The following is a 21,295-nucleotide window of genomic DNA, read 5'->3' on the forward strand; positions in this document are numbered from 1 at the left end:
ACCAATTGACCTTCTTCTCCAGCAGGCTGTTATCTTCATGATCATCCTATAACAACACCTGCAGTATATGATTATATCCTCTTAGCCACAAACTAGGTTCAAAACAGTGAGCTTACCCTTAATACCTGGAAAAAGATGGGGGAGAGAAAGTATGTACAACTTTACTGTACCCCAGGATGTCCAGTGCATTAAAACAGGATAGTGTGAGACAGCCTGAGTAAGGGACCTAGCCGGTGTGTTTGACTAGCATCCAGATGGAATCACTTCTAAATGGACTTCTTTGTCTCCAGGCAACGCCCCGCTCTTGGAGAATGTCTGGCTTCCCTGGCGGCTGCCACCCCAGTGGCATTCCTGGAGCCCAACCTTAACCGCTATAACCCCCTCTCAGTCTTCAACACCAAGACTCCTAGGGAGCGGTCTAGTAAGTATCTTCTCACAGAGATCACCAGGGACTAGCCAGGAAGGTGGTGGGGACGGAACAGCAGTCCTGTGGTGTGGTGTTTTACACTGTGTGTTATTAGCTATTTTTCTTGCACCAGATAAAATGCCAAAAGGAAAGAAATTTTATTTTGGCTTGTGGGTTTAAGGAATACAGTCAGTCCTTCAAGACAGAGAAGGCAGGAGGAAAAAGCATGAGGCAGCTAGTCATGGTGTGTTTACAGTGAGAAAAAGGAGAGATGTCGATTCTTCATGCACTTTGTCCTCTGTTGTTTTTCCAGACAGGGTCTCTCTGTAGTCCTGCCTGTCCTAGAACTCACGCTGTAGATCAGGCTGGCCTCAAACTCACAGAGATCCGCCTGCCTCTGCCTCCCAAGTGCTGGGATTAAAGGCATGTGCCTCTGCCACCCAGCTTACTTTCTCCTTTTTATTCCCTCTGAGATCCCAGCCCACGAATGGTGCTGCTCACATTCAGAGGAGGTCTTCCCTCCTCAGCAAAAATTCTCAGTTTTGTTGGAGAGATGAGCTTGAATGAGACTTTTTTGATCATTAGACTTTTGATAACTTTTTAATATAAGGAGGAGACAGTCTAGTTAGATTCTACTATCCTGCCATCTCAAGACCTTGTGGTCTTCTGTCTGCCCCAGGTCTCCATTACTGGTTTGTTCCTGGGGATATGACAACCTTTTAGTAGTCACTTCTTTCAGAGTGATATCACAACAAGGCAAAGGCACACTAATAACCTAAGTATGTTCTTCAAGAGAAGGCTATGCCTCAGAGGATACTGTGCGCATACTCTCTGTCATCATGGAAGACATTGAATAGGGACAGAAGGAATTATAGTCATACAAGGAAAGACTTTGTTAACAGGAGCATTGGCATGCAGTAGATTCTATAGTAATTCATGTAATAAGACAAATATGGCCCACAGCCTATTTTGATAAATAAAGATTTATTAGAAAACAACCAATAATCATTAAAGCTAAAATTCACATCAAGTTGTAATCCTCTTTCTGGAGAGTGAAAAGAATCCTATTTGGGTTTAGTGTGATGCTAGATAAATATTGTTATGGGGAGCCCACCAGAGGTGATCACTCAGACACAGTTTACAGTCAATTGAAAGTCTTTATTTCAGCCCGCTGGTACTACACGTAGTTAATCAGGACCCAAGTCTAGTGCCAAGTATTTAAGGTAAGAGATATAAAAGGCAAAAACCATGTCCTGGCATCTTGCTGACAGGGAGAGTTTTTGTGCAAGCAAGCAGTTTAACAGAAGACAAAATAGATGATTAGCTGGATGAGGAGGTTTGCATAAGCAGGCAGTTTAGTAGAAAATAAGTTAGCTGTGGCATCTTGACATTAGCTTCCTACAACAGAGTTGAATAATTTTCCAAAGGATTCTCCACCAAGGAGACCAGATCCTAGTTAAACCTGAAATGGCCTCAGCAAGAATACAAGATGGAGGAAGCTCCATACTGTCTTGCCCTTGTCACAAGACGACAGGCTAAAATAAAAATCTTCCATAGATACTTTTAATAAATCTTGGATTCCAATAGAACTATGGTGTCTTGATGAAATCTGAAGCTCAAACTGCCAAATTATAGACCTGAACAATATTAAGAGATGTAAAGATTGCAGTAAAGCATTTTAAATTAGAATCTTTAGATTCTAATCATTTTAAATTAGAATCATTTTAAATTAGAACCATGCCATCTTGAGTTTCTTAAATTATGGATACACACTACAAATGAATGGCTCCACTCTACATCAGTCCCTTTCATTTTCAAGTGTTATTTATCTAACTGTCCTGAGGTCCTAGGCACACCTTCTCACACTGTCCTTTTAACCTAGACTGCAGAATGCGCAACCACCGAAGCTTTATTCCCTCCTGCTTCTTATTTCACATAATAAGAACACACTGCCCCAAGAAAGGGTCCCCAGAACAGTTTAGGTAAGACGGCTAATAATTTTCCTGAACTAGAATAGCAGTGGAGGCTGGAGGTTAGCATGGGCTTTGACATATGTCATGAGTATTCACCAGTAGAGAACCAGACGCCCCATTCGCCAGAGGCCAGCGGAGATAAGGAAAGGGTGTCTTTCTGGCAGACAGAAACCTATTCCACAGGTTTCTGAGGAATGCTACTTGTAAACATGTGCAGCTGGAGTTAAGCCCAGACTGTCATTGTGGGAAATCATTGTCTTTTAGGGAGATTGGGAGTTCCCTTTCACCGGTAACATATTATGAGACTTGACACCCAAGTTCCCTGCTTTTTCACAATTGGCCTAAATAAGCAAAAAGTAAATGCTGAGTGTGCATGTGCCTCTTTTAAAAATTATATGTGCATCAATATGTATTTGGGGATACATAGGATTAGCTGGAGAATGACTGATAGCCTAATGAACCCTAAGACAGTAGATGTCATTCATTACAAAATGGGTGGCCCAAACCTAAGGAACAACAGAGAGGAAAGGATGTTGAAGGTGATAAATGATGGCATGTTTTTAAAATGAATGAACTGATTTATAGTATGAAACCTTTTGTCAGTTGGACATCTCTATTAATTGATGATTGGTGTTGTGCCAGTGGAGTTAATTATATTAAAAGCCTCCGTACTCTAAGAACTTGTAGCATTTTCTAATTCTAAGTTAAGATACATCTAAGAAAAAGTTTAATAGTGTTTTATGACACTCATTCCAAATAACGGAAATCCTTAGTCACGTGAACGTAGCCTATTAATCAGAGTATTGGGTTGGCAGAAACATCCTATCCCCAGCCACCTTGCTTACCTTCCATACCCTGTTGGAATAACCATCCACAGAGAAAAGAGGGCCAGTTCCAGTGTCAGCCGTCAGCCTGTCTTGCAAAGGGGCAGAGCTCTTTGGGTGAAGGGCTGCTTGGAGAACATGAGAGTACTTTAGAATCTTACCCAGTGTGGCTTCAGAATCACTGTGATGAAGATCACCACTGTCACTGGTGTTTCTGACTATAGACCTAGAGTAAGGCCTGGGGTCCTGCATCTCACCATGAGGGACATTATCCTGAAACTACAAGAGCAGTGTGTTCTAATGACTTTACCAACACTCTGTGTCTGCTGCCAACAGGACTCATTTGAGGCTGACTTCATGTAGAATGGTGACTTCATTCATCAGAGTTCACTGAGTTTATCGTGTGGCATTTGGAACACAAAATACCTTCTGAATCACAAATGTTGGTTCCATTCAAGGACCAATTATTGTACATATAAATAATTTCTAAAGGTCATTCTCATGACTCCAATGCACCATTAATCTCAAAGATGAGAAAGACCACTAACCCAAGTCATCATGACCAGATTCATTTAGTTAAAGGGAGACTTTCTTTATTTGTATGCACAACTCCTTGTTGTTCTTAGGTGAGAGAAAGAAGTATCTATGGTAATGTAGTATCTATATGACTTTTAAACACAACACACGAGCTTTCTCGTGTATAACCGTGACAGCAAATAAGCGTGTTAGTTGCCTCTGTAATAGCTGGCCTTGTTCCATATGTGGAGCTCTCAATGAAACTTTTGACTCCTTAGCACTTAACTATTTACTCTGCAGGTTTATATGCAAAATTACCTTGTTTGTGACGGCCTCCCAGGAGTCCCAGTTTGTTGTCTATGCTTTCTGCTGCAAAGTACAAGACAGGTTCATCCTCTACCAACAACCAGCATTGCAATGGACTATAGGTGGCATTATGGCTTTCAATCCATTGTGAACTGACTTTTCTACAGGGATTAGAGAGTTTGTATTGGTTGTTTCTCACGACCAAAAACAACATGTAGATTGTTTGTTTTGATTATGGCTGCAGAAGGCTAGGAGCCATAATAGCAGGGGAAACATGGCCTGTCGGTAGGAGCAGGAAGCTGCTGATCAAATTTTATTTGCGTAAAAGAAGCTGAGAGAGCAAGTAAGAAGTGAAATGAGTCTGTAAACCATCAAATCCCGCCTTCAGGGATGTATTTTGTCCAGCAAGACTCCACCTCCTGAAGGTTTCATAACCTTCCCAAACAGCACCACCAGTGAGGGATCCAGTGTTCAAATGCATAAGCCTGCAGGGGATATTTCTCATTGAAATCACAGCTACAAATTTACTTTCATTCTTCTACATGTGGAAAACGAGTTTTTCCCCCCAGCACCACTTGTTAAAGAGACTGCCTTTTTTCCAGTTGTTTTTTGACACCTTTGTAAAAATGTAGGTGCCTAAAACTGCATGAGTTTATTCCTGAGTCTTCTCTTCTGGACCAATGGTGTGTCTGTCTGTCTGTTATCAGGGCTCTGTCAAGAAACTCAAGACAGTTACTATCTTGCCCCTATTTTGCGGGGGAAAGTATTCCTTATTTTAAAGGAAACAGGACAAATAATCCTCTTTTATTGTTGCTGTTTGTACTTTTTTTTAATAATCTCCTAATCCTCTCTGCTATAATGTTGAATTCTAGTTTCATTTCATCCTGGCTGTCCTTATCCAATGAACTGTCCTCAGTCATGCGAAATGGAGAAGAGGGGATTAACCCACTAGTCCCTGCAAATATGCTTTCTTCAACAACAAAGTGAATGAGTGACAGAAAGTCAATTAAGTCGCCTGAGGTTATTGATCATTTCTGTTGTAAAGGCAGAAAAATCAATCCATAATTTTTTTTTCCTCGGTGCATTTTCAACTAGATGCTAAGTATTAGAGTCTCCAGTCCTGCTACGGGAGTGTTTGATGGAATGTTTGCCTCTCCCTTTACAGCAGTGGGGAAATGATCCGGGTGAGCAAGCAATAATTCGACTCCTGAATGTTGAGGAGTTGTTTTACCCCTGATGCTACCTTTTCTGCAGTGGTCACACCAAGGTCCAACAGGCAAACCAGGGGGGAATAGCCAAGAATCTGTGCATCACCAAGTTGTCTTATGCTCTGTCCCTCAGCATTGCCTCCATGGTGCTTGTTTAGCTATGAGTTTCTGACTTCAGCGTGACATTTAAGAAAATGCCCCTGGAAACTACAAGTTTGCACACACACACACACACACACACACACACACACACAGAGTCCTGAGGCTGCTTTGATCCAAACTCATTCCTTTAAGGTTCTGCAGTGGAGATTTATATCTAAAGACTGGAAGAAGGGTATGCCCCATCACTGTGCCTTCGAATCACCATGCCTTTCTTCTTCCTGTACTCTCTTGGTCAGTTCTGGGGATGCCAGACAAGGTGGAAGAGATGTGTCCTGACATTCCCCAGCTGGAAGGCCTGATGAAGGAAATCAATAGCTTGGCTGAGTCAGGTGCCCGGTACATGGAGATGCCCCATGTCATTGAAGTGATCTTGCCTATGCTCTGCAACTACCTGTCTTACTGGTGGGAGCGGGGACCTGAGAACCTGCCGCCCAGCACAGGGCCCTGCTGCACCAAGGTCACATCTGAACACCTTAGCCTCATCCTGGGCAACATCCTGAAAATCATCAACAACAACCTGGGCATTGATGAGGCCTCCTGGATGAAGCGCATCGCAGGTACCCACACCCTTTCTCTCAGTCTTTGACCCCGCAGTTAAAACAGCTTTTCTTTAGAACTCTTGTTAGTTCTGTGACGAGTTTGAGCAAGTTCTATTCTGTTTTTTCATCTCCTATCTCCCACGTGCTCAGCAGCAAACTGGGGGCTGAGGGTGTAGCACAGTTTGTAGAGTACTTGCCTAGCATGTATGAAGCCCTGGGTTCAATCCCCAGCAGTACATAAACCACCTGTGTTGGTACAGCCCTGTAATGTGAACTCAAGGGAGGCAGAGGTAAGACAATCGGAAGTTCAAGGCAAGCCTTGGCTACATAGGAATTCAAGGCCAGCCTGGGCCAAGTGAGACCCCGTCTCAAACAAAACAACAGAGTGAACTGAATAGACATACTTTGCTCACGCCTTTCCTCCAGCCCCACTCCCCTCCTAATCCAGGCCCCCAAATCTTCAAGGAGCCCTTTAGACGAGCTGTGCTCCCCTGTGATGACCATCGCTTTATTTGTTTGGGGTGCTTGAGAAACCCATTAGCTCTTCTGCTCCTAATTATCTGTAATTTATTGGTAAGTATGTAAAACTCACTCCCATCTGGGCTGCACCAAGTTCCTCAGTGTCGTTCAGCATTTGCATTTCACGTTGTGCTTTCTAAGACTGGCTTGAATGTAGCTAATAATAGCAGCACTTTGTTTCCTTGACTTTTTTTTTTTCTCTCCCTCTCTTTGTATCCCTCTTTAACTCCTGGCTTGCAGTAGGCTCTTAATGAATGCTATTAGCCAATTTTCTGTTCTTGAAGCAACCAAAAGAGGAAAAGTTTTGGAAAATGAATGTACTTTCCACACTCAAGAAACCATGAATATTTAGCATCCTGTATGTCAAACTGGAGTCTCAGAAGCTCAACACTGGGAAATCATTGTTATGGATGCAACTCCAGTTTAGATCATGGAGTCCGTTTGTCCCAGCCCCCGCCCCATACAACCTCCGGGACCATGAACTGCCAAAGCTAGGCTACAGGGAGCACAACACTGCCAGAAGGTGAATAGACACATTACTAGAAGAGCAAGCGGGAAATACTCCTACCTCCTTTCTGTCTCAGAAGTGAACTGAGATTAAAATTAAAACTGTTTTGATTGCTGGATAGCACAGACCATATTATATGTGGACATATAATAAGCAGAGTATTCAGCCCCTTATTACCAATGACCCTAAAATGGTTGTCAATCATAAGGCGATTTGGGTTCTCATCTGTAAACCTGAGGTGAGAGAAGGCTGCTCCCAAGAGTACCTGTCACTGCTCTGAGGGGCACTGATGGGAACGGAACTTAAGCTGTCCTCCCTGCAACAAAGCCAGACCCCATTCAGTGCGGCCGCTTAATTCCTGGGGACCACTGCAAGTTTTAAGTAGCAACCTCAAGCTCAATTAGGTACAGCAGCCATCCTATGCCTGGAAGAGTGCTGAGAAGTCAGGATTCCTTGTCACCATAAGGCTGCCTTCACCTTATCTGATTGAAGCCATCTCTCTTTAATAGAAAACCAAAGCATAGGGGAAAATGAGATGAAAAAGAAAGGCCCCTGGAATGTAACTGTTCTTAATTTAACTTAATTGAGCTCAAGAAATGTCAAAATGGCCATTCAAAGTCCATTGCCAATGGGTCACAATGGATTCATTTCATTTCCCTTCTCTCCTGCAATTACCCTGACTCATATTCAGACTATTTGGCTCTGCTGACTTAACTCATAACAGCATACCTGATATTTAGCCAATGGGCTATAAGAAAAAGAGTAGGACATGTGAGTTTCCATCATTCTTCTCACCAAAGGCCAACATTGCAGTTCTGCTGATTTCTTGTTCAGCTTCTCTACTTTAGCAATGCCCTAGTCTTTCCCAGCCCATGTTTACCTCCCTCCCTTGAAGCCCAAAGAAGATGCCAGTGCTGAGGGCTTAGAAGTTGACCGGGCTATTGTAATTGGAAAGCATGTGTGTACATACACACATAAGCATACCTGTATCTTTTATTTTTAACACATAAAAATTATATACATTTGTGGGGCACAGTATGACTCTTATGTGTTATGACAGGTCAAGGTAACTGACATATCTGTCACCTCAGTAGAAATCACACCCCCAATGCTTGCTCCCAGGTCAGCACAGTACTCTTCCTGTGAACAAAAGGCTTCCTTCAGGGTTATAAAATATAGCTGCCAGAACAAGACCAACATGGACAGACTGTCAGATGCTGCAGGATAGTCTGTTAGAAGAGAGGAGAGGTATGGCACAGCCAATGTATACATGAGGAATTCATATGGGGTGGGGCTGGTCTAGATGCCCAACCTCCACTGTGAACTTTTATGAGAGGGAGATACCAAGGAAGGATTAAAGGAGAAAGCAGGTGCCATCCTGAGTCGATGGATTCCTCAATGTTCCCTTCCATTGTCATTAATGGTCACAACACATGGAATAAGATTAAGGTGCTTTGTTTGCAAACTCAGTGTATGCACAGCCGATCATCAGCAAAGCCAGGCCTGACCTGCTGCGAAGCCACTTCATCCCCACCCTGGACAAGCTAAAGAAGAAGGCGGTCAAGACTGTGCAGGAGGAGGAGCAGCTGAAGACAGACGGCAAGGGGGACACCCAGGAGGCCGAGCTGCTCATCCTGGATGAGTTTGCGGTCCTCTGCAGGGACCTCTATGCCTTCTACCCCATGCTGATCCGCTATGTGGACAACAACAGGTATGTAGGAGGTCTCTGGAAGCTGCCTGCTGCTCTCTGTGACTGGTTTGGCCAATCAAATAGCATGGAAAGATTATTGTGTTGCCAGGGAGATGAGGGAAGCCACAGCTACCACTACCAGTCTCCCCGCTAGTAGTCAGAGCCTCCGTACAGAGATTTCCTTGACCAGTGATTCTGTATGGAATGAGACAGGCATCCTCACTGGCCACTAGGAGGCGCGGGGAGCTGGGTGGACAGGATTGCTTTGACTCATTTAGGCCCTTCTGCTATTCACTCAGGTACTCATTCAGTGGATGCCCTTGATCAAGGCCATGAGGGAGGGGACATACTCTTTAGCATAGGAGCATACATTCTAGGAGTAGAGAGACATAGACAATTAAAATGAAAAAGAAAAAAAAACAGAGTAAAACCCTTTGAGAGAAGTAAAAAGAATTAGGAGAGGCAGGAAGAATGGAGCGGCAGTTCCTTAAGTGGTGCCACTGGGAAAGCAGCATTTGAACAAAGACCTGCAAGAAGTACAAGACTAAGAACCATAAAGGAACAGAACAAGAGGATGTGGAAGAGGGACTATGGGTGAATTCCTTAGGAAACAGTATGTTCTGAATGTTTGACAGCTGAAATGTTCAAATGTCATAATTAAGAAATTAATTCTTATAACACCAGAAATTTTTTGTATGAGTCATCCTTTATCCAAACCCAATATGTTCACTTGGCATGTGAAACTGAATTGTGCTATAATGGATAGTTAAACAGTAATTTGAGATATATGGAGGCCTGTAGTCCTAGGTGTCTGTAAAGAATGTGGGATATTTGTAGAAGAAGCACAGCTCATTTCAGGGAAACTTGGAACAGTATCGAAGACCCTTACTGTATTAATTACCATTCTCCAGGCTATGACCAGATAACTGAGGGGAAGCAACTGGTTTTCCCTTTTCCCTCCTTATTTATTAAGTCTGGGACCCCAATCCAGGAGATGGTGCCACCTACCTTCAGGGTGGGTCTTCTCCTTTCATATAATCCTCTCTAGAAATGTCTTCATAGACACTCAAATTTGGGTCTCACTAATACCATAGACATTTCTTTTTAATATTTTAACCTTTATTTTCATTTATTTATTTTATTTGGGAGTTCATTTGAGACAGGGTTTCTCTGTGTAGCCTTGCTGTCCTGGAACTCACTCTGTAGATTAGGTTGGCCTTAAACTCATAGATCCACCTGCCTTAGCTTCCAGAATGCTGAGGTTAAAAGCATGTGCCACCACTGCCCGACTTTAACCTTTATTTTTATTTTATGTGAATAGGTATTCTGCCTACATATGTGTCTGTACACCATGTGTGTGTTGTATATTTGGGACTGGAGTTACTGACAGTTATGAACTGTCATGTAGGTCCTGAGAATTGAACTCGGGTCCTCTGGAAGAGTCTCTTAACCCCTGAGACATCTCTCCAGCTTCCTCCCTAGGTACTTCTTAACTCAATCAAGTTACTAACCAAAATTAACTGTCACACATCCACCCCTTGTCAATTTGACACACAAATGTGTCCTTTTTTAATTTTGTGATGCTATTTTTTCTTTTTTATTTGATTTTTACTGAGCTCTACCATTTTATTTGCTCGCCTTTAAACCGCACAAATCCACCCCTCATCAATTTGACATACAAATGTCTCCTTTAAACTGTAATATTTGACCTTTGCTTCTTTCCTCCCTACAATCAAATACACAGCGTTTTCCCACACTGGTCCTATACTTCAATATCAACAGGGTACCCAACAATGTACACTATTTCTGACTCTACCTAGAGTTAGCATAGTACCATAAGAATGCCCCAACTCCAAGCACCAGCCATCTATGGGGTATCCATGGATTGGGGATGTAGTTTAGTAGTAGAGTGTTTGTATAGGATTTTAAAGGAAATCACTAACAGAGCAACTATTTGCTCACAACTGAAGTTATGTGTATTGCACCCATACAAGATTGGATATTTCAGCAATCTATCAAAGAACAGAAAGTAGTTCACAGGGACCTACCTTTACTTCTGAATGATTAGATATTAATATATTCTGGGAGAGGAGGGAATCACTGTCTTTGTGTGCCCTCTGCTGAGCCCACTAGATTCCAAAGGATAACTCTAAGCCCATGGTCACTAAGATGGCCTGTTTATTCTCAGTAGGTCATAAAACAAATAGATTTTAATGTAAGAGAGAGAGATTTATTGGAAAGAGGGGGAGTAGCAAGATGATAGGAGAGTGGGGGGCAAGAACGGATAGCATGTACTGTGTACATGTGGGAAATTGCCTAAGGACAAATTTCATAAAAATTATGCTAAAGTTGGGTGGTGATAGTACATGCCTTTAATCCCAGCACTGGAAAGGCAGAGGCAGACAGATATCTGTGAGTTCGAGGCAGCCTGGTGTTCAGAGTGAGTTCTAGGATAGCCAGGGCTACATAGTGAAACCGTGTCTCAAAATACCAAAAAAAAAAAATTCAGAGGAGGCGACCAGGCTAGCCCCAGTTCTGCTGTGCTATGCAGAATAGAAACTTGGATTTCTTGACTCCTTCCTTGGCATGATTCATAGTGAATAAGACCTGGCTCTGGGTCAGAACCCATAATAAGAGTAAAGCATATTAATGGGGAAATGAGTTTACTACAGTTTGCCCAAAACTAAGGAGAGAAATTCTCAGTCTGCCTCTGGGCCCATGACAGTGCTCTAGTTTACAGAAAAAAGAAAAGGAATGTGCATATTTGATTTTACTGTTAACTCAAGTCAACAGTAATGAACGATGGGGCGGGATAGAAAAACACAGTAGGGAAAGATAAGGCCTTTCCTGGGACAGCTGAGAGCTTGTGAAGTCAGCTGCTTCCTTTGCAGTTAGGTCTTTCTGGTAGGTATTCCAATCCTCAGGGCCCCCATAGAACTCAGTAAAGTACTTATGATTAGTGATTTGTTAGAAAGAATACAAAACTCAGGAGCATTTGAACAGAAATACATGGGTTTGGGGCTGCACGGGTTCCCATACTCTCCCCAGGGGTAGCAGCCTCTCAGCACATTTGTGTGGTCACCAGAACCTCGCTCAGGAGGTTTTATTGGGGGTGGTATTTGGTTATGCTTTATTTACTTTGTTGTGCTGAGCGTTGGGCCTAGGATGGTTTGCCTGATAGGCAAGTGCTCCACCACTGACCACCAGCCTTGATCTTTAACAGTTTTATAGGTGTTTTTGACTGGTTGAATCAATGGCCACTGGTGTTTGAGTTTGAAATGAATCATCTCACCTTACTCCAAGAGGTTAGGAATAAGATTGAACATTCTGACCCTGTAATTTGATTTCACCTAACACTAGAAAGTTCTAGTCTGTCTAGACCCAGGTGTTACCCTGAAGTTATCTGGCCCCTCAGCAATGTAGTCTCATGCCATTTACACACCTAGCTATGACCAAAAGGTTATGAGGAGCAAAAATTGTTCCTATTGCTTAGGACCTCCTTTGCCAGGAGGAGAAGGAGAAGCTAAGTGTATATTTCACTATTTTAGCTGACTTTTAAACTTGAAAGATTTATAATTGGAGATGCTAGAAGGGATGCAAAAGCAGCTGAGAGGACATAACTGACTTCTGGAGTTGCTTCCCATTCTCCCATGGCAGGAGATCGGTATTTCTTTTAGCATTTATCTTTGTAATATAAGCTGTACTTAATGTAACTTGAATGAGCATACTTACATTCCAGATTTGAAAGAAAACATCTTCTGCATACATATTGTCTCTACACATACACATACATATGTATAAACACATATGTCTAATGTGTGTATCAGGACTAGAGTAATGGATTTCCTTTCCTGGCTACAGGATGTTATACTCATTTTAACAAAGGAACTCTGCTCTTTGAGTCTCAACTTCAGTCATTTCCGTTAACGTAATTATGTTAGCAATTTGAAGAAGAAATTTGTCAGAGTTTGAGGTGAAAACAAAAATAAACGTGGAGCAAGATTGCTCCTGGAATAGCTTTTGAATTGCGTCTGTCACCGCGGTGATCAAGACTCAAGACAGAGCATGTTCTGTTTACAGGGTGCTTGACAGTTGCTAAAAACGGCAATGTCAGAGAGTCTTTGAGATCATCATTAATTCATTCATCTCCGCTTTTCAACGTGTTCTTCCCTGAGCGTCACAGCCATGTGAGCCTGCTTAGAAATACATCCTTCTAACATGAGTGCCTGTCCCTTCAAAGACCTTCGTAGCAGTGAAAGAAAGCATTGATACTATACTACATGTGAAGGGCAGAAAAAAATATGCAGAGTGCTGACCATGGAGGCTCACGCTTGTAATTGCAGCACTTAAGAGGCTGAGGCAAAAGGTATCCTAAGACTTCTGCCTAGGCTTCAGTGAGATCCTCCAAAAAATAAAAAAAAAAAAAAATCCAGAATAACATACTCATTAAGTTGATTTATTTTGGAGGATATAGCTATGCATTATTATAAAAGTAATTCTTACATTCTAAGAGACTGATGCCTTTGATGGTCTTCAAAGCCAGAGTTAATATTACACCTTAAGGTCTCTTAAGACTTAAGACTGGGTCTGGAGAAATGACTCAGTAATTAAGAGCGCAGACTGCTCTTTCAGAGATCCCCAGTTCAATTCCCAGGAGCCACATGGTTGCTCATAACCATCTGTAATGGGATCTGATTCCTTCTTCTGGTGTGCATGAAGATAAGTAACTAGTACACATAAAAATAAATAAAAATACTTAAGACTACTCTCCTACTGCTTTAAGACTACTCAGCCTGATTGTTTAACCTGTCTTTAAGTGAGCAATGTAACAACCAACCTTACTTGCCTAGAATCTCCCATGCAATCAACGTTTACAGCCTAAATTAATGCACAGTTGTCATCTTAACATTCTTTCATGCTCCTGATCCTGGAATACTGCATATGTGTTTGAACGTGTGTTCTGATAATCATTTGCTGAAAACAGCAGATACAAGTGGAAAGCAGCCTTATAAAATGGATAGCCGCCCCAAATGCTGAACAAGTATTCTGCTGTTGCTTGATAATGTTTGTTTGTTATCTGGGTCAACTAGAATCAGTGACTTAATCATTTATAAAACTCTGTTAAAGATTACTGTTAAGGATCCCTCATTCCTTTCCCATGTGATACTTTCTGTGCTGTTCAATAAAACAGAGAACAAAACTCTCTGTTGGGTACAGACACTTAGGGACAAACAAACACAGGAACAGATTCGCAAGACAGCCTTCAGACAGGGATAGATTCAGACTCATAAGACAGGCAGACAGGATGAAGGAAGACCCAGGAGACTGAATTAGAGAATTCGAATCTGGGCTTGCTCCGAGTCAGGTGATACCAGGAGGAAGCGCTTTGATTTCTGCCCTTAATTCGACACCGACAGACACATTATTGGTGACTCTGAGTTTATTATTAATGCATTCAAACAAATGCAGGAGGGCGGTAGGAATTGTGAGGTCATAAAGTGAGGTTTATTTTTGCCTGCCTTCTAATCTTTCCATGAATCTTTTGTTACCTTTATCCCCTCCCACAGTCTTTTCCCCAAAGGCTGCTCCTTCCTCTCCTTGTGTCCATGGGAAATGGTTTATCTGAGAACAAGTGCATGCTTGTCAGGCCCAGAACTTGGAGATTAGAAGACTTTAAAGAAGGAAAAAGAAAAGACTTGCCCCTTCCTGGGATTTTTCTGCCCATTGTCTCTCTGTGCATAAAGATTCAAGAGAGGGAAGTCGTCTCCTTTTTCCTTAGGGTCAGCCTTGAATAAACCCACTTCACCAAAATCTGTCCCTGGAGTCTTCGGTAGAGTGGAGAACAGCTTGCAGTATAGACTTTAGATTCCAGTAGTAGTTTCTCCATCCAAAAGAACCAGCTGACTCAGAAAGGTGGAGTGGAGGAGTTAGCACAGACGCTGTAGTCCTCCTGTTCCCTCCACCTGGATAGCCATCTCTTCCCTTCTCCTGCAGATGTCTGTATTGTTTGCTTAGCCCAGTGATGGGAAGAAGTGGAGAGCAGAAACCATCCTGGCTTTGCACGCAGTCCCACCCCTGTTTTGAACTATCTTGACCTCAGCGTGTAGCTCTTACCTATAGACTCTAACTTTGCTCTGTAAAGCCAGCGAAAACTAATCTTTCATACAGCAACACGTTGAAGAAACTCCATGCCCTTTCTTCCTCTCTGTTTTTCTTCATTGTGTTAAGCCTTTGTACTTCCCACATTCCTGCGGGATGCTGTTTAAATCCTCTGAAAAGAAGTTTCCACTGGTCAGTGCTGAACCTGAAGCCGACAGGATACAAAAGAACTCCAGGTGTGTTGTGAGCAGATCAGAGAGCAACAGCTGCCCATCTCCTCTCGCCTAGAGACAGAGTCAGAACAGACCCAACAAGTCTCAAAAAGGACAGTAGTCTTTTGCCTCCTTTCTGGGAAGCAGAAATATGTAGAACATGAATATAGACTTGGTTGTATGGTTTTTGGTTAAAAAGTCTCTGATGCTATCGAAGTAAACCTGTGCAGTGGCCATCTCAGACTGGGACCTGTGTGGAGTGCAGTCTCGCGGTAACACTGAGAGAAGCTCTCACCTCAGACAACCTGACCCTGAACCCAAGAGCACAACCTCAGTGTCTTTCAAGACTTGGGAACTTTTCAATTTTGAAAATGAAACACTTGCCGTTGCTAAAGATTCTAGTCTATCCTGACTGGGGGCATGTGGAGTTTAGACGTCTTGCTCATGTAACCCAGTCTAGCTCACAGTGTAACTCAAATTCACAGCACTCCTGATGGCTGGCTCAGCCTCCTCAGCGATGGCATTGCAAGTATACAACTGCTGGGAAGAGAAGGCCATAACTACCAGTTTATGTTTACACAACATGGCAGTGAGATGGATACCCAGCAGGGGCCAAGATGGCTAACACTGGACATCTGTGGAGCTATATGTCCACTAGCACAAAAAAAAAAAGGCAGATACCAGATATCCAGAGAGCACAAAAGTATGTAGTGATGTGATGTGTTAATTTAACTATTTCTGGAAAAATGTGACATTTGTGTACGTTCTTTATAAATATGGCCTTAAGGTCAAAACCAGAGACTTCACCTTCACCAGCCTGCCAGTACGTACCTATCTGTAGGTATGTGAACCTGCTTCTGTATGGCCTTATACCAACCTATGTGTATGTCCATGTAGACTGAGTACCTGCCAACATCTGGCTCCCTAGCAGCCTATATAACAGCCTTCACCCAGAGTGAATAAAGCGTGTCTTCTCTGCCTGCAACTCCTCAGTGAGCCTCCTCATCTCCTGACGTCACAGCTAGGACCTTGGGGCACCACCCTCAGCGTGTGAAGATTCAGTTCTCAAAGCTTCTTGTTTTCTCTGCTAATACACTCAGCTATTTCACTTGCTTGGGTTGCTTCCCTCGCCATCTTACAGGGAAAAGCCTCAACTCATGATCTCCCAACTGAATCTCCCCTTACCAGAAGCCTGGCATTTCATGGCTGCATTTTGGCAGCAATCAATGCAGATAATAAAAGACCCACAGGTAAAGAAATGATCTCGGCAGGGATCAAGTGGCTAAGTATTGAATTAGATGCTGAATTCTCTGAAAACATGGGGCAGGAAGGAGAGAAGTATCCCTCAGAATAGAGTGAGTCAAGACATGAAGGCAAAATCTTTTCTCCTGCAAATGCCATCTTGGTCTGGCTTGAGGGAGAATTGCAGAGAGCTTGTGTGCCTGGAAGCTAACATTTAATGGAATGTCCTTCATATTCACCAGTCTGGATCCAGGAAAGCTTTGCTAGAGACTAGTGAATAAAGATTGGCATTTCAGAAGAGGAGTGAGCAGAGCTAAATTCCCCCAACATGAAGGCTAAGAGAATCCATGTACTTCCTTCCATCAGGAAACGATACCTAAGGTCTTGTTCTTGTTACTCTTGCTTACTGAGCATCGCTATGGCTGTTCTTTTCTCTGGCAGATTAGGATATGACCCATGCCTCTTCCCACTTAAGCCACAGTACAAATGCACAATGCTCATTTAAACCAAAACACCACAGGAATGAACAGCTGGTGGTTCTGATAAAGCGAGAAATGTAACCCTGGGAAAGTATTCTGGGGAAAAAAATCAATGTGAAGGAAATCAAAAAGCTTATCAGTCTCAAACTTCAAACTTGAATTGCATTTGGGCCGCAGGTAATGGAGTGATTATACTGCTTAAAGAGATGAGAAGTCTATTAGACATAAAAGAAACCCAAAGGCAGACAGAGTACGATCACTATGATTGTTCATTGTGGACTCTTACACTGTTGTCTTTATCTTTCCCATTGCCTTCCATCTCCAAAGATACTTTATGTTTTGATATGGCAATTAGAGATCCAGACTTCGGGTTTTCATTCTAATCAGGAAGGATTAAAGCAAATTTCACAGTCAAAGGCAAAAAGACACTTTCCACTCTGTGATCTCTTCTTAGGGAACCTTTCCGGGAAGTCCATTCTTCAACATCATTAGTCAGTTTCTGGATATAGGTTAAGGGGTATGGAGTACCATGATTCTTAGTGGGAAAGAATGACACTCTGAACAAAGGAAGACCTTGTTGCTACAGAAGAAAAGGAGGATGGGTGCTGGGCGTGCAACTACTTGTGTCAATTATATAAAGAAGATGCCAGTTGAATTTGAAAGCAAGGGTGGTTCAATAATAATGTTCTTCAGGCTAGAGTTTGGACCAGAGAGATTCACAGGAGATAAAAAGGAAGGGGATCTAAAGGTGAATTGACCTCTAGAATTTTTCCCTTCCTTGCCTAGCATGGAGCTCTCCATGAGTGGGCATGACTATCAAGCTTCTTAGGAATATTACTCAGATTTCCCAGAACTGGCCTTTGTGTGTGTGTGTGTGTGTGTGTGTGTGTATGATGTATGTACACATTTGTATATGTGAATGTAGGAACATTTATGGATGTCACTGATGTTCATCCCTGCCTCTCACCTGTTTAAGATGGGTTCTTTGTTATTTACCTCTGACTGAGTACACTAGGCTAGCCAGCCCATGAGTTTCAAGGGATTCTCCTGTCTCTGTCTCCAATCTCGCTGTAAGAGTTTTGAGATTACAGATGTGTGCTACCAAGCCTGACTTTACATGAGCTTTAGAGATTCAGGCTTCAGCCTTCACTCTTACACGGCACAGACTTTACTTGCTGAGCTGTTGTCTCCAGCTCCATAATTTGTTTTGATAATGTTCTTCGTGGGACATGGGACAACAAGTTTTTCAGATCATGTGTGTGAGCCAAACGTTTCTCTCTCTCTCTCTCTCTCTCTCTCTCTCTCTCTCTCTCTCTCATTCTCTCTCTGTTTTTAGAAAAGCCTCATTATGTAGTACTTATTGGCCTGAAACTCACTATGTAGATCAGGTTGGCATTGAATTCATAGAGATTTGCCTCTCCCACCTCCCAAATGCTGGAATTAAAGACATGCACTATCACCAACAACCAAATGTTCATTTACCATAAGAAAGCCATATAATTTAACTATTTAGTTATATTTTAATAATAACCATCCTCAGGGAAGAGCACACCACCTCACTATCCAATACCTAGTGATCAGTCCTAAAAACATGCATAAAAGTACAATATATAGCCTGAGGCCATGACTTTGAAAGAGAATAAGGAGGGGTATATAGGAGGGTTCAGAGGGAGGAAATGAAAGGGAAAATGATGTGACTATATTATAATCTCCACAATAAAAGAAATAAATTTTTTGTAAGAAAGAAATAGAAGTCTGGTTTTCAGGTTCTTGGGACTGTCTGAGTTATAGGATTGCCTTCTGTTATTCACAGTGAGCCTCATTCCACCACACTTGAGTTCACACTCATGAGGAATCAACCACGTGATTAGATCTTTGGAACTTTCAGCCCGACCCTCTAACTTCTTGAACTCTCCAGAAGAAAGGAGCTAGAGACTGAGTTCATCGCCAAAGCCAATGGTTTAACCAACCATGTCTGTGTGTCTAGTTTGCTTCCTGTTACTATGATAACACTATGGCCAAAAACAACAAAGGGGAAGAAAAGGTTTGGTTCAGCTTACAAGTTATAGTTCATCATTATGAGACGAAGGCAGGAGCTTCAGCAAAAGGAGCTTGAAGCAGAAATCATGATGGAAGGCTGCTTACAAGTTTACCCTCCATGGTTTGCTTGGCTACCTCTCTTATATAACCCAGCCCCACCAGCCTAAGGATGATACCTTCCACAGTAGGCTGGGCCCTTCTACATCAAATACTCCTACAGACATACCCACAGGTTAGTCCAATAGAAGCAATTGCTTCAATTGAAGCATCTTCTTTGCAGGTGTGTCAGGTTGACCTCTGAAGCTAACTATAAAACTATAAAATAAAGCCTGTCATGACATTTTGTTTATAATCTAACAAATAAAGCTTTCCTGAAGATCAGAGTGCAGAGCTAAACCACTAGATAGCCATAGAAGCCAGGCAGTGTTGGCTCACACCTTTAATCCCAGCATTCAGGTGTAAACGGAGACTGCTCTTTCATTTCCTGGCTGCTCAGACCTGAAATAATCACACAGAAACTATACTAATTACAACACTGTTTGGCCAATAGCTTAAGTGTATTCCTGGCTATCTCTTACATCTTGAATTAACCCATTTCTATTATTCTGTGTATCGCCACGAGGCTGTGGCTAACCAGGCAAGGTTCCAGTGTCTGTCTCCTTCCACAGATACATGTCGTCTCCCTGACTCTGCCCTGCCATAGGCCAAAGCTTTATTCATTAACCAGTAAAAGCAACACATATACAGAAGGACATCCCACATCACTCAAAAGGCAGAGGGAATCTCTGTGAGTTCAAGGCCACCCTGAGTGATTAATCCAATCTCAAAGAGAAACAGAGCCAGGCAGTGGTGGCTCATACCTTTAATCACAGTATTTAGGAGTTATACACATCTTTAATCCCAGCACTAGGGAGGTAGAGACAGAAGTGATATAGCTGAGTGGAGAGAGAAATATAAGGCCAGAGGAGACAGGAGCTCAGATGCAGTGTGAGGAGACAGTCCAAGGATGCAGTCTGAGGATTTATAGAGACAGGATCACCCCTTTGGGTATGAGCATTGATAGAGGTAAAAGGTCTCTCTAGTGACCGACTACACCGCTTCTCTGATCTCTAATATCTGACTATGGGCTTTTATTATTAAAAACTATTAGAATACATGCTACAGAAGCCTCTTTTAAAAACCCTAAACTCTGGAGTTTGGAGACCTTCTCAATTGAGGGAAATATGGAGAAACCTGGAAGGTGAAGTACCTGGAGATAGGCTGGAATCTCCAGACTCCTCTTCCATATTGTCAACGTAAAAACTACAGCTCTCATCTTAAAGGAAATAGTAGTTTTCTAGAGATATTTTGAGTGGTCATGGCCCAGGAACACAGATTTAAGTTATCCCAACTTCCATGCTCCAGCATAGAAACAGTTTCCCAGGGTTTTTATAGTTTTACAGAACTAAGAAAGACATAAACCAAGGTAACTTTAAAATATGTTGGTGGGTACACCAGAGAGACAGATGCAGTGAAATGGGGAGAGCTGCTTTACAGGCCCAAGACGCTATCAGATGGCATTCTTAGCTCACGCATTGTGAGAAGCTAATGTTCTGATAAGTTAATAGCTTCTAAGAGGTTTTTATTTATTATCATGAGGTGTTAATTCAGATGCAGGGGCGAGGAATGGCTGTTCCAGAAGGCTAAAACTAGACCAAGATAAAGTAATTAGCTTCTGAGCCTACAAAATTTCAATCTCTCCACAGTACTGTACTTCTAGTTGGTCCGTCAGTCTCTGTAGACACAGAAACTCCTTCCAGGAATTTTTGTTCATAGCCAGACACAGCTTCTTTTCAGGAGTTTTGATTCATAATATCTTGCCCTAAATATGTCTTTCATGTTCCTCGGCTATATTTATGATGAACTATTAATAACAGGTAAAGCTACTTCCTAAGCTTTGATCTGTTCTTGTTAATTATGAACTCAGAGATTTGTCAAAACCCCTAATTTAAAGCTAAGCGGTCACATTCTGAAGTGGGGACAGTGTGAAGTGGGTCTGAGCTTTTAGTATGTGGGGTCCTAACTCCAGACAATGTCATGGTTGAATTGGTGAGTTGATGTCTGGAAAGTTGAGTGGTTGGTTAATGGGAAGCAGAATCTCTGTGTTTGATATGAAAGTGTTGAATAGAAGGGCAGCATTTTGTTTGCTTGGCTGCTTGGTTGGTGTTTGTTTTTAAATCGTTCTGTGCAGATATTTGGAGATAACCTTTCACCCTACCATTTTGAAATATTATTTAGCTCAACTATGCATGATACCCAAGAACAGGACAACGTATAGAAGATGAGTTATAGAGTTTGACCTAATTTAGCCTTGTCACTATTGCGTTATTCTGAAACCAACCTAGTGAAAAATATTAATGTTTATTTATAGAGAATTTCCAAGCCATTTAAGAGGTTATAAAAGCTATTTGGTTTCTGGGACTGGAAAAACAGCTTAGTTAGTAAGGTTCTTACCTGTAAGCATGATGATCCCCAGAAACTATAGATTTTAGTTCGGCTGTTTTTGGCGTTTGTTTTTGTTTTGTTCTATTTA

The 21,295-nt window shown here is 42.2% G+C and overlaps 1 protein-coding gene across 1 annotated transcript in view; it reads left to right on the plus strand.

Annotated features, from left to right (window-relative positions):
- Ryr3 (ryanodine receptor 3) overlaps window positions 1–21,295 on the plus strand; it is a 526,065-nt gene that overhangs the window by 443,654 nt on the left and 61,116 nt on the right. Inside the window, exons 65-67 of the mRNA XM_057780394.1 lie at window positions 291–421; window positions 5,632–5,952; window positions 8,432–8,672. Of these exons, the coding sequence (XP_057636377.1) occupies window positions 291–421; window positions 5,632–5,952; window positions 8,432–8,672 (693 nt within the window). The remainder of the gene's footprint in view (window positions 1–290; window positions 422–5,631; window positions 5,953–8,431; window positions 8,673–21,295) is intronic.

The sequence above is a fragment of the Chionomys nivalis genome, chromosome 9 (assembly GCF_950005125.1).
Source record: "Chionomys nivalis chromosome 9, mChiNiv1.1, whole genome shotgun sequence".
NCBI lineage: Eukaryota > Metazoa > Chordata > Mammalia > Rodentia > Cricetidae > Chionomys > Chionomys nivalis.